The 12,551-nt window shown below is 39.2% G+C and overlaps 1 protein-coding gene across 1 annotated transcript in view; it reads left to right on the plus strand.

The window, feature by feature from the left end:
* The window catches only part of cftr (CF transmembrane conductance regulator), a 113,209-nt gene that overhangs the window by 50,193 nt on the left and 50,465 nt on the right, over positions 1 to 12,551 (plus strand). The window contains exons 11-12 of the mRNA XM_020525436.2: positions 159 to 350; positions 11,202 to 11,296. Coding sequence (XP_020381025.1) covers positions 159 to 350; positions 11,202 to 11,296 — 287 coding nt within the window. The remainder of the gene's footprint in view (positions 1 to 158; positions 351 to 11,201; positions 11,297 to 12,551) is intronic.

Raw genomic sequence — 12,551 nt, forward strand, 5'->3', positions numbered from 1 at the left:
TTTGAGGTAGAGGGGTGAAAGCCCAATTATGTCCCTTTGGAATTAGGGCACTGGTTTAAATGGTGGCCTAAATTGGGTAAAAATGTACCTTAATAGAAGCAGTAGGATTTTGTGCAATAACTCATTAACATTCCCTATTTCTATTATGTCTTATTTAGAGCTCACTCTTGATGATGATAATGGGAGAATTGGAGCCTTCAGAGGGTAAAATTAAACATAGTGGCAGAATCTCCTTCTCACCTCAGGTGCCCTGGATCATGCCTGGAACAATTAAGGAAAACATCATATTTGGACTTTCATACGATGAGTACAGATATACCAGTGTTATCAATGCATGTCAGCTCGAGGAGGTAAGCTTCCCATCAGAACGTGTTTTAAAACAATGCATTTTTGCGTATACTGATTTTTCATAACATCTTATTTATTATATACGGTGGCATTAATGTTTTTATGTAAAATGTAAATACACTAAAATGTGACAACTCACTTTCTATGTAAATTACACAGCATCAACACAACGATATCTAGTCCCCAGACATAAATTGACCAAAAGCAGAGTAAAACCCGTACATTGAATTCTAACACATTTCAGAGAAGAATGCAAAGCTATTCCGATTGACTAGTTCAGTTGATAGTTATCAGCTGCTCAACCTTGACTCCTGTGAATTATGGCACTTCCCGAATGCTTTCATTGGCTTCTACTATGCTGTAATCTCTAGGTATGTATTAAGCTCTGCAATGTCAGTTCAATAAGTAAGTTCAGTGCCATTGTTTTCTTTCTGTAGCTTTTAGAATAATAACATTTTTAGTTAGCAACAAAAAGTCAGTTCCAACCGTTTGTTGATCACTAGCTCTAGCGTCAGGAACTCCTTGAGCATTCAATTATATTTTATATAGGCAACTTTCAATGCCAGCTGTGGGATTTCTATTCTGTAAAATTCCAGTGCTGCTATAAGTTTTTTCAGTTTTACTAATGTGCATTTATCACAATACCACCAGGATCAAAAAGAAGTTGGGCAAAAGGTGGAATGAATTTGGAATGAGTGATTAGGTAATGTCCTGCCTTTATTCTAAAACCCTGAAAATTTCAGATCGAGTAAAGACTAATCAAAACCCATGAGTGATAAGTTCAGTAGAAGACACCATTTATAGGGTAGTGTATCTAAAGTTTAGGAAGAACAAAAGTGAGACATTGGCCGGAACTGTAATTGTAGCTTGGAATGATCCTGCACATAAGGGGATTATTCGGTCTGTTGGAGGTGGGCTGCTTATTTTGTTGGACTTACCAATTATGGAGTGATAATCCATAAAGAAATCAGACACAGTCTATGCTAATGACTTCACTGGGCTGTGGTGTGGGTGTGTGGGGTTCATGGAGGCTGAGGGCAATGGGGAGATTAAGGCTGATGGAATGAAATTTGCCCTCCCCAGCGGTATCTGCAGAGTCAGTCTACTTGGCAACTGCTCTTACACTGTGTCCCTCCTGCCAACTCACCGCCAGTCCCTCTGCAGCCACCTTGAGGTCTCCTGACATCAATGAGCTATGACATTGTGTTCACTCATTGCTCCACCTGTTGGTGGCATTCAATAAACATACCCTTCAATTACTGCCAATGAAAGATGGAAAGATAGCAGTGAAAAAGGAAAGATAATCATTTTTTTTTCCTGTCCTGGACCTCCTCATATATGACGACATTTGAAAGTCTGGACAGACTTCAACTGGTAAAAAACTAATGAGGGAAAAGAAAAGTGTTTGACAAAGAAAGGTAACTAGGTTTCAAACTTTATGAAGGAGTAGGTGCAGTAGCCTGCGTGAGAATATTAAGATGGTAAGGACAAGAATGCTCATTCATGGAGGAAAACCAAGAAACCAAAAAAGGCCAACTTTCTTCTCAGGAGGGTAACTTCATCATTACAGGCTCAAACTCATTCAATTGTCAATACAACTTGATCACCAGAATACATTTAGCAAAGATTGCCACGGTACAAGGCAAATACACATGGTTGATAAATGACATTTTTGACAGTATTCCCAATTTCCCAAGAAAAAGGAAAGACACATTCTCCATGTGAAAGTCTTTAATCACTCTTGACCAAAATCCTCTTCCATATATCACAGAAAGGATTAATACCAAGCCACATGATAGCCCAAAACCAAACAAAATACTCCTTTTATCTACTTCCCACTTTCATTTGCAATAAAAAACACAGTAATTTCCCACCCTCATCTTCTATTCTACGCTGGATGTGAAAACTGATGTTAAATAAATAAATAGCTAAATTGACAAACATAAAAATATAATCACTTCTAACTGATATATGGTCTAGGGTCAATTACTCGGCAGGAACCATGGAACTTCATGCAGAAAAGTGAAGGAATGTAAAATATAAAATGGAGAAGAACTGATGTTCAGGAGAGCAAAAGAATCACATTTGTTTTGTTCTTCATTCTATTGCTTGAAAGAGTCAATGTAGCTTGATTTGGGCAGTAGTGCAATATGAGCATTATTAAATCAACCACCTGCTGTACACCCTATATTATACTGAATTAAAGTAATGTTCCTTTGTTGATAGAGGGAGGAGAGACTGGAATATGTCACATGGTTATCAATCCTCCAGGACTGTCTTGAACTCACCTGCAATTAAAGATTAATTTCTTTGAAAACTGCTATGAGTGCATAGAAACATAAACAATATGGATTTTTTTCTATTCTCTTTGATAACTTTTGTTCATTAGTCATAGTAATATTGACAATTAAGCATCATTCAATTGGGTAATGAAAAGTTGGTCTGTTTCTAATGTGTGCAAAGCTCCTGAGTATCAAAGATGGATGTGTCGGGCAACAAATGGTGAAGCTTTAGCAATGAGGTATTTGGAAGTCAGAGGAAATAGTAATTCTAGTATATTACTACCAAAAAGCACATTAATGAGATTTCACATTTATTTATTTCAGAGTTTCTGAGTCCACAAAAAATAGTTTTTCAGATTCTTTTTCACAAAACAAATTTCTTGGATTTTTAATCACAAAAAAATCCTGAAAAATTTCCTGATAAAACTACCAGAATTTATCTGTAGGCTTCTTTTGAGCATGAACAAAAGGCTGGAGATCTGTCAGAGAAGAAGTCTTCTTCAAAAGGCCAAAGCAAATATGTGTATTGGAGGAGTGAGAGAGATCACAGTGGTCATGAGCAGTAAAGGTGGTGGAGGATGCTCAGATTACATTGGATGGGGTCCACTGATGATCTGTGGCTTCTGGATTGTTTGAAGTTTCAGTGGTAGACTGATACTTCACAGCTGCGGAGAATAGGTCCTATTCTGGTCTGGGAAAGCTTGGCTGCAGAGCGTGGTTCGCTGATGGCCACTGGGTTCAATGGTTATTCCTCAAAAAGTGGAATTCATGGGAGGGGTCTGATGGTACTGGGGATTGAGGATCAGACTGATTGCAGGTGATGTGAGGAGCTTTGTTGGAACTGGAGGGTATGCTGTAAAGGCATTTAGCTCATGAATTCAGTCCTTGTCACCTTATTTAAGCTTCTGAACAACCTGAGGTTGGGAAACCAGGCTATCTACTTTTTATTATAAACATTAAACAAATTAGACCATTGCTGGTGGGGCACTGAAACAAATCAATGAAAACTTAGAGAACTGTAGAGGAAACCTATCAATATTAAATTAAAATGTCACTTCTGGACCATGGGTCACACAAGACCTGAACCATGCACCTTTTCCTTGGACACCCAAGCCCAGACAATACCAACAGAAGACAGGCAGAAAGTTAGGCTGCTATGACCCCTTCCACAGCTCGTTGCCTGAACCTTTGATGGCCTCATTGGCCAAGCTCAAGAGCAGGGCTAAGTTGCCTATATTGGAGTGCACAAGCACACTACAATATATGTATAATAAAAACCGAAAGAACTGCAGATGCTGGAAATCAGAAACAAAAACAGAAATTGCTGGAAAAGCTCAGCAGGTCTGGCAGCACCTGTGGAGAGAAATTAGTGTTAATGTTTCGGGTTGAGTGACCCTTCCTCAGAACACTGAAGAGTTCTGAAGAAGGTTCACTGGACCCAAAATGTTAACTCCAATTTCTCTCCACAGTTTGTACAATGCTACCCATCTTACCTCTGCGTTGATCTTGTACAGCTTGGTCAGTCACTTATCATTTCCTCTGCCAGGATCTGGCACTTGGCATTTCTAAACAAATTACTATTGTATGCTTTCACCAACTCTTGGATGTTTTGCTTTTTCTCTATCATCTTGGCAGCAGCTGACAGGTGGACAGTTTTCATTTTGTTTTTATTCAAGCTTTTTGTGATTGTACCATCAGCATGCTTTGTCTTCGCATTCAGTTTCCTGACTGCAATGGCTGCCGAGGTATATTTGGGTCAAAATTTTAGTTCTTAGCATTCAAAGAAAAATGTAATTGTGTGTCTTTCAAGTCTAACTGACAGTCTCTCTTCATGTAGGAGGCAGTGGTTTCATTAGCCATTATTTATCTATCATTGTTCCTTATAATACATACATGGGTCCCTTATTTCTCCTCCAATGTTAAAGCCGTTCCTAAGAAGCTTGTGTTTCCTATTTTAAATACGTCCTCTCCCCTCAACTTTCAACTGACCATGAAGATCAAATTGTCTAGTATTTGATTCTGCTACTTTATTTAAGATGTTTGGAGCTTCTTCTTAACATAGTTGACAGAAATATCAGATAACCAGTTAGCAGTTTGTTAGTGGATCCCTCCTTACCTTCTTTTTTGTATATACATTGCTTATACTCTATCAAAAGTACCATGATAGTGACACTCCAAAAACTTCTATCATGTTCCTATGAATGATCACTGTATAAACATGATACATCTTGCTCTGCACCTCAATTTCAAGATGGCGGTGGTGGGGATGGCAACATTCAGCTCCTGAGTGAGGAGTTTGGCTGCTGATGTGTCAGTTTGACTGCATCCTCACAGCTTAACCATTGTCTTTCCAGCTCGATAGCTCGGACATTTTTTTTTTGGTTTTGGTTGCCCTGGGGCCTCTTCCTGATGTCCTCCTGTGGGAGGCTGGGACCCCATATACCTCCAACCTGCTCCATCTCGGGTGATGGCATCGGAAGGCAAGACAGGACCCGTCGGTTGACTCAGAGCCAGGACATGTGAGTTGATATCCGATGTTGGAGGAAGTGCAGGACGCATGCAGTGTGACCGTCTCCAGCTCGGAGACGGTGGATGTGGAAGTAACAGTGCCAGTGGCAGCAGGAAAAGAGCTCATTTCCAGGACTCTGGGGATGAAGGTAGATAGCAGTGACTGATGGAGTAGAGAGGGTGAAGGCTACAGAGAGGATAGATAAACGTTTGAGGATGTTTTAGTTTTATTAATATCAACTTAATATTAATTTATTCAGTATTTTACCATATGTACAATTTATTCAGTGATTTATTCTGTTACCCAACATAGCACCGGAACTTGGTGACATTATACAATTTTCACTGTACCTAGGTACAAGTGAAAATATTAAATAAATCTAAATTTATATCACTGTGCTGAAACACATACTCCTCCTGTAAACCATTCTTATCAGGATCTCAAAATTTTGGAATGATTTGAGTTTGCATTATTCCTACACTCTTCAGGCTTTTCAAACTAAAGGCTGCCAATGTCAAAATACAATTTTTGATTTCCCCACTTGGTAATGAAATGCACTGTGGGTCTTGGCGTTTTTAACTTTGCTTTTGTTTTGTCTACTTTGTAATACAATATAGCCACAGTTCTGATATGATTTAGATTTAAACCTGTTATATACTTTGGGACTTTGGATAAAATAAATAGTTACTCTATGTAATTTGAAATAGGCCCATTTTATGCTGGTTAGAGTCCAGGATGCTGGCACACAATAAAAAAAACTTGGGTGACATTATTGTGTTGCACTCTAGACACTATTACCCTGATACACATGACCTACATTAATGTGAGAGTCTGAAATTTCTCTACGTCCATGTTTACACAACAGTATCTCCAGTCATTCAAGTTTAAATCACCTCCAGCCCAGCCTTGGGAAATGTAGTGTTATCATTGTTCTTTATGGAATTCGAGATTTAATGCATTATCAAATGAATCATTTAAGTTGATCATTTGTGCTTTCCCCCAATTCTCCAGCAATCCATGTTTTAAAAACAGCGCTGACACACAATATATTTTTATGGCTGATGGTTTAATTATTGACAATAAAGTGCAATGAGGCACTCAGAAAATTCTAACCATCGTGGAAATAGTTGGGTTCATTGAGCAATAAGCCTGATGGTTACGTAAGGCCTTCATGTTTTCACACCATGTCCTCTTCTGTGCTAAACTTTATCATCAAAATAAAAACACAGTTTACCTAGCTGTTAAAATAATTTTATCACAAAAATGTCATGGCAATGCATAATCTTTTTTTAAAAATAGGACAGTACACTGTTGGCTATCATTTGAGCAAGTAATAAGAATCATGATTTAAATGAACAAGTATTTGACACTGAATACAAAGCACACTTTCAAATGTGCTCTAAAGTGCAAATAAATCGAAATAAGTTAAATGTAAATAAAACAGTTTGGAAGGCAAACTGTTAAAGTCTTAACAGGTAGGCTAGCCAGTAAATAAAAGCATTACTGCGCAAAAGGAAATGGAAGGCAACATTTTTTGACAATGGGTCCATTTATTATCATTGCTCGATATAGTCACCGTTGTGCTAACTTCAAAGACTTCTTATTAAATTTCAATTTATCTGATATACCAGCTTTCAGCTTCATGTTTTCATACAAATTTCATTCATCATTTTCTCTTCCCAAAGGTTAAATGTTCACAACTCCTAAATTAAAGGCATGCTCCCCATGCACACAAAATATCCATATAAAGTATATCCATATAAAATATTGTCACACTGTATATGATTAGGCTAGAATTTTGTGTCAAGAAATGGTGAAACTAATTTCTCTCGCTGTTATTTATGTGCAAATGTAGCAGAGCCTTCTGGAATGGACAGGTGTGGACATATTGTGGTTATCCAAAGTTTGTCTCGGTTGCACCAGTCGTCCATTAGCCTGATGAAACAACATTTTGTTGTCTGCTTCAGCCTTGAAATTTATTGAATGGCATGAAGCTCATGTATTTTTCTTAAGCAGAAGTGAATAGATGTTTAATAAGCAAAGGGGTGAAGGGTTATGTAGGTAGGCCGGAAGCTGGACTTGAGGTTATAATCAGCTATGATCTCATTGAATATTGGAGCAGGCTCAAGGGTCGCAGTGGCCTTACTCGTGCTCCAAATTCATATGCTTGACGACACCACAGTTGTAGGCTGGATATCAAGCAATGATTAGTCATAAAACAGGAAGGAGCTAGAATGCTGGGCGTTATGGTGCAAAGGTAACAATCTTTCCCTCAATGTCAGCAAAACTAAAGAGCTGATCATTGACTTCATAAAAAAAGGAGGAGGACACACCCCCTATGTACATCAGTGGAGCTGAGGTAGAGAGGGTCAAGAACCTCAAGCTCCAAGGAGCGATGATAACCAACAATCTGCCCTGGTCCTCTCACGTAAATGACAGACACATCAAGAAGGCACATCAACACCTCTTCTTTCTCAGGAGGCTTAGGAAATTCAGCATGCCCATAAGGACCCTGACAAACTTTTACAGATGCACGATAGAAAGCATGCTATCCGGGTGCATCATGGCCTGGTATGGCAACTGCTCCGCCCAGGACCATAAGAAACTACAGAAAGTTGGGAACACAGCCCAGACCATCACACAAGCCAACCTCCCCTCAGTGAATTCCATCTACTCTTGTTGCTGCAGAAAGGCAGCCAACATCCTCAAAGATCCCTCCCACCCCAGTTACACTCTATTCCAATCTCTTCTGTCAGCCAGAAGATACAGAAGCTTAAACACATGCACCAACAGGTTCAAGAACAGCTTCTTCCCCCCTGTTACTAGACTGCTAATTGGACATCTCACATTTCAAATCTAATGTTGATCTTGCTTTTGTGCACCCCCTGTGCAGCTGTAACCTTATATGCCTTACTCTGTCTAAACACCCTCTGATCTGTATGTCCTTATATATTGTGATCTGCCTATACCGTACATAAAACAGAACTTTTCACTGTACTTAGGTACATGTGACAACAATAAATCAAATCAAATCAAATTGTATGTATTTTCTATTTGTAGATTAGATACTAAACTAAACTCTCCACAGAAAGTTTTTCATTTAAAATCTATGGGCTGAATGTTACCTTTTTTTGGCTAAGTGCAAGTTGCATAAAGATTTTTAGAGGGATTTTTGCCAAAAGGCCTAGTGAGGTTACTTACTTTAACAAACGCACCCCCTACCTAGTTGTCTCCCCTTCTTCTGGGGCTCTCTGTTCCTTCCTGTTCCTTAAAGCCCCAGACTTGCCTGTCCTTAGCTGGCATCTCTCTTCTTCCTGGAAATGCTTTCAGGCTGTGCCCACTTCTGAGTTTTGAAGGTACAGGGACTTCTATTGGCTGACAGCTTGCGATGATGTGAATTCCTATTCACTGGAACAGAAGTCCAACCCCCAGCCTGTCTAGCCAGCTTCCAGTGAGCTATTGTTATGGATCATCTATGTGAGGGTGGTGGTTGTTTGGGTGGATGTTATCAGTAAGTTTGTAGATGATATGAAAATTGGCTGGGTGGTCAATACTGAGAAAGAAACTCTTAAGTTACAAGAAGATATAAACAAGTTGGTCAGATGGGTGGATCAGTGGCAGTTGGAATTTAACCCTGAAAAGTATGGGGTGATGCTCATTGGAAGAAGTAGCAAGACATGGGAGTACTCAATGAATGGGCAGGACAAAGGGATTTTGGGATGCTAGTCCACAGACAGGGTAATAGAGTAGTTAATATGGGAGACAATATGGACTACAGATGCTGGAAGCCAGAGTCTATAAGTGTGAGGCTGGAAAAGCACAGCCAGGTCAGACATCATCAGAGAAGCAGCAGTCCTGTGAAGGGTTTCAGATTGAAATGTTGATTTTCCTGCACCTCTGATGCTGTCTGATGTGCTTTTCCAGTCTCACACCAAAAATTGACTCTAGCTAATATAGGACTCTTGGTTTTATCAGTATGGCAGAGATTACAAGCGCTCAGCTGCTGTACAGTGTGCAGTTCTGATCACCACTTTATTGGAAGGATGTGATTGTACTGGAGGGGTGCAGAGGAAATTCGCCAAGATGTTGCCTGGGATGGTGAATTTTAGCTGTAAAGAAAGGCCGGATAGATTCAGGTTGCCTTCTTTGGAGCAGAGAAAGCTGAGGTGGGACCCTGTGTGAGGTGTGTAACATTATTTGAGGTAATGACAAGGTAGATAGGAAGTAGCTGACTTCTTTAGTTGAAGGACCATTAATGAGGGGGCAATTGTTTAAGGCTTAGATTCCACCTTGACGGTAGTGAAAATCTGGAAATCATTGCCTGAGAGGGCAGAAGAGGTGGCAAAGCTCACCACCTTTGGAAAGTATACGTACTTGAGAGATTATAACATTTAAGGCTATGGCCCAAGTGCTGGAAAGTGGGATTAGTGTAGATAGGTTGGACTGAAGGACCTCTTCTGTGTTGTATGATTACGATTCTACAAAGGCTTCTTAAATGTCAAACCATTTGGGATTGGATTATTTCTGATGGAGTGATAAGCAGTCTTGTCTTTGCCGCTCCCCCACCCTGCAAAGTACATCCCATGGAGTATCAGGAATGAATGGTTGTTAAAGATTTCAATTTTTTTACAAAATAAAACTTTTATTCTTACTTTCTCTTTCTGATCTCTTTTTATCTGAATACAATATTGCTTCACTCTCGGTATTTCTCTTTCTACATTTGATTTGAGATGGAATTCACCCATTTTAATTTATACTTCCTACATGAGTCTTGTACTAATAATTTCATAATCTTCAATCTGGCTTCTTGCCTTATTCACTCAGGTTTCAAATGTTTGACTTCCTGCATTACAGCATTATCAGTTTGCACTCTCAGTAATGTAACCATGCAAAAAACCCATCCAAACCTTATCATGTAAGGCCAAGTCTAACTAATGGAAAATGCTATAATGTGCTGTGCGAAAGCAAGTTATGGCCAATATTATTGAATAGTAATCTGAGTGTAATTGATTTACATTTTTTGTGTAAATGCCATTTTTGATTCTATATGGAAATAGAATCATAAGAATTGTACAGTGCAGGAGGACACCATCTGGGCAAACTTTTGAAGAGCAAGTCAGTCAGGGCAGCACGGTGGCTCAGTGGTTAGCACTGGTGCCTCACAGCACCAGGAATCTGGGTTCAATTCCAGCCTCTGGCAACTGTGTGGAGTTTGCACATTCTCCCCATGTCTTCATGGGTTTCCTCGGAGGGCTCTGGTTTCCTGCCACAGTCCAAGATGTGCAGGTCAGGTGGGTTGGCCATATTAAATTGCCCATAGTGTCCAGGGATGTGTAGGCTAGGTGGATTAGCCGTGGGAAATGCAGGATTACAGGGATAGGATATGAGTCTGGTTGGGATGCTCTTCGGAGAGTTGGTGTGGACTTGTTGGGCCAAATGGTCTGTTTCTACACTGTAGGGATTCTATGAATGAAAAAGTTAGTCTCACTAACCAACTCTTTCCTAATAGCCATGCTTTTTTTTTTTCTCTTTCCAAAATCTATCTAATTCTTTGTGAATGGTACTATTAACATTACTTCTGCAAACCCTGTCGGGCAGTTCAATTCTACATCCTGAACACTCATCACTGAAACATTTATTCCCTTTCCCACATTATTTCCTACGCTCTGGACAGGAGATTGGACTTCAAATCAACTGGTATGAAGGCTGATGAGTATGACCCAGTGAAATATTCCCAATTTTCCCTTTTCTTCCTGCTGAACATCTCCCTCCAATGATATAGCTAAGAATGTTAACATAGAAAACCTGAACATAAATCCATGTGGTATTATACTGCATTTAAGGTGTGCCAACATCCCATTTTGGCCAAATAGCCCACCTTGAATATTATTCTGAGGGTTTCAACACCAAGCTGGACGAGATCACTATTATTAATATTTCGGTCAGCTGAAAGGAGCAATAACGTAAATTCAGTGGCTCTGAACATGTCAATGAAAGTAACTACTCTTATTATTGCAAAATGAGGTTAGTTAGTAAATTGGCTTTTCACTCCTTTCCCCTAGGATATCACAGTGTTTGCTAACAAGGATAAGACTGTTCTAGGAGATGGAGGGATTACTCTCAGTGGAGGTCAACGGGCAAGGATCTCCTTGGCAAGGTTTGCGTTACAAATTAACATTATAACAATATCTATTAACAAAGGGAAGTGATGTGTTTGATTGAAACGTTCTTTCCACTGAGAAACTCATTGTTCATGGTAAAATCACGCTTAACTAACAGTACCCTCCATAGATGATTCATTTTGTCAATAAGTAGGATATAGCAGTAGCTTGTCCTTGACTGAAAATTCTCTCATTGGGAGGTAACCTTTCCACCATGGCTGATTTACTCAGAATGTTACAGAGAGTAAATGCATTTTGTTAAGCCACTATGGATTACTACAGGATGGTTTCTGGGAGAAGCTTCAGAATTTTTTACATCACATGCTCCAAGGAAGTGATTAGAATAATTTATGTTTGATTTTATTCTTAATAGTTTCCACTCTTCACATTTGAGAATTGAACCTATCACCAATAATTTACCATTACTCGGTGTGCATGAGCAACCTAGGGCGACTTTGTTCATCAATTTACTGCTCTCAACTTAAATCAAGTTTATTGGAGCCCTTGCATTTTTACTATGGCATTCCTTAACTCAATAAAATATATTGTGACCTTTAAAATTATTAAATACAGATTAATGCCATCAAAATGAATGGCAAAAATTGTCCTCTCATAGATCAAATTTTCTTTTTGAATAGTGTACAGGTATGTACAATTGTAAAGCTGTTTCTGTTCTGTTTCTGTTAACACAATGTTATTCACACTACAGCTAATGAGACTTCACCTTCATGTTTAGATAACTGTTTTTTTTGTGCTATTTATCTCAAGTAATAGGAAGCCAATTCACACAGTCCAAATGAAACTGATTTAAGAATAAGACAGATATGGAGGTGCTGGTGTTGGTCTGGTTTGGAGAAAGTCAGAAGTCACACCACACCAGGTTATAGTCCAATAGGTTTATTTGAAATCACAAGCTTTTGGAGCTCAGCCCCTTTGTCAAATGACTTCATTTCAGCTAATGAAGGAGCAGCACTCCGAAAGCTTGTGATTTCAAATAATCCTGTTCGACTATAACCTGGTCTCATATGGATGATAACAAGAGTCCAGAGACAGTATGTTCCTGTTAGGGTAAAGGGCAAGGCTGGAAGGTGTGGGGAATGCTAGATCAGTAGAGAAATTGAGGTTTTTGTCAAGAATAAGAAGGAAGCATATGTGAGGTATAGAGAGCAGAAATCGAGTGAATCCCAGAAGAGTATAAAGGCAGTAGGAGTATACTTAAGACAGAAATCAGGAGGGCAAAAAGAGGACATA

The sequence above is a fragment of the Rhincodon typus genome, chromosome 18 (assembly GCF_021869965.1).
Source record: "Rhincodon typus isolate 14 chromosome 18, sRhiTyp1.1, whole genome shotgun sequence".
In the NCBI taxonomy this organism is placed as follows: domain Eukaryota; kingdom Metazoa; phylum Chordata; class Chondrichthyes; order Orectolobiformes; family Rhincodontidae; genus Rhincodon; species Rhincodon typus.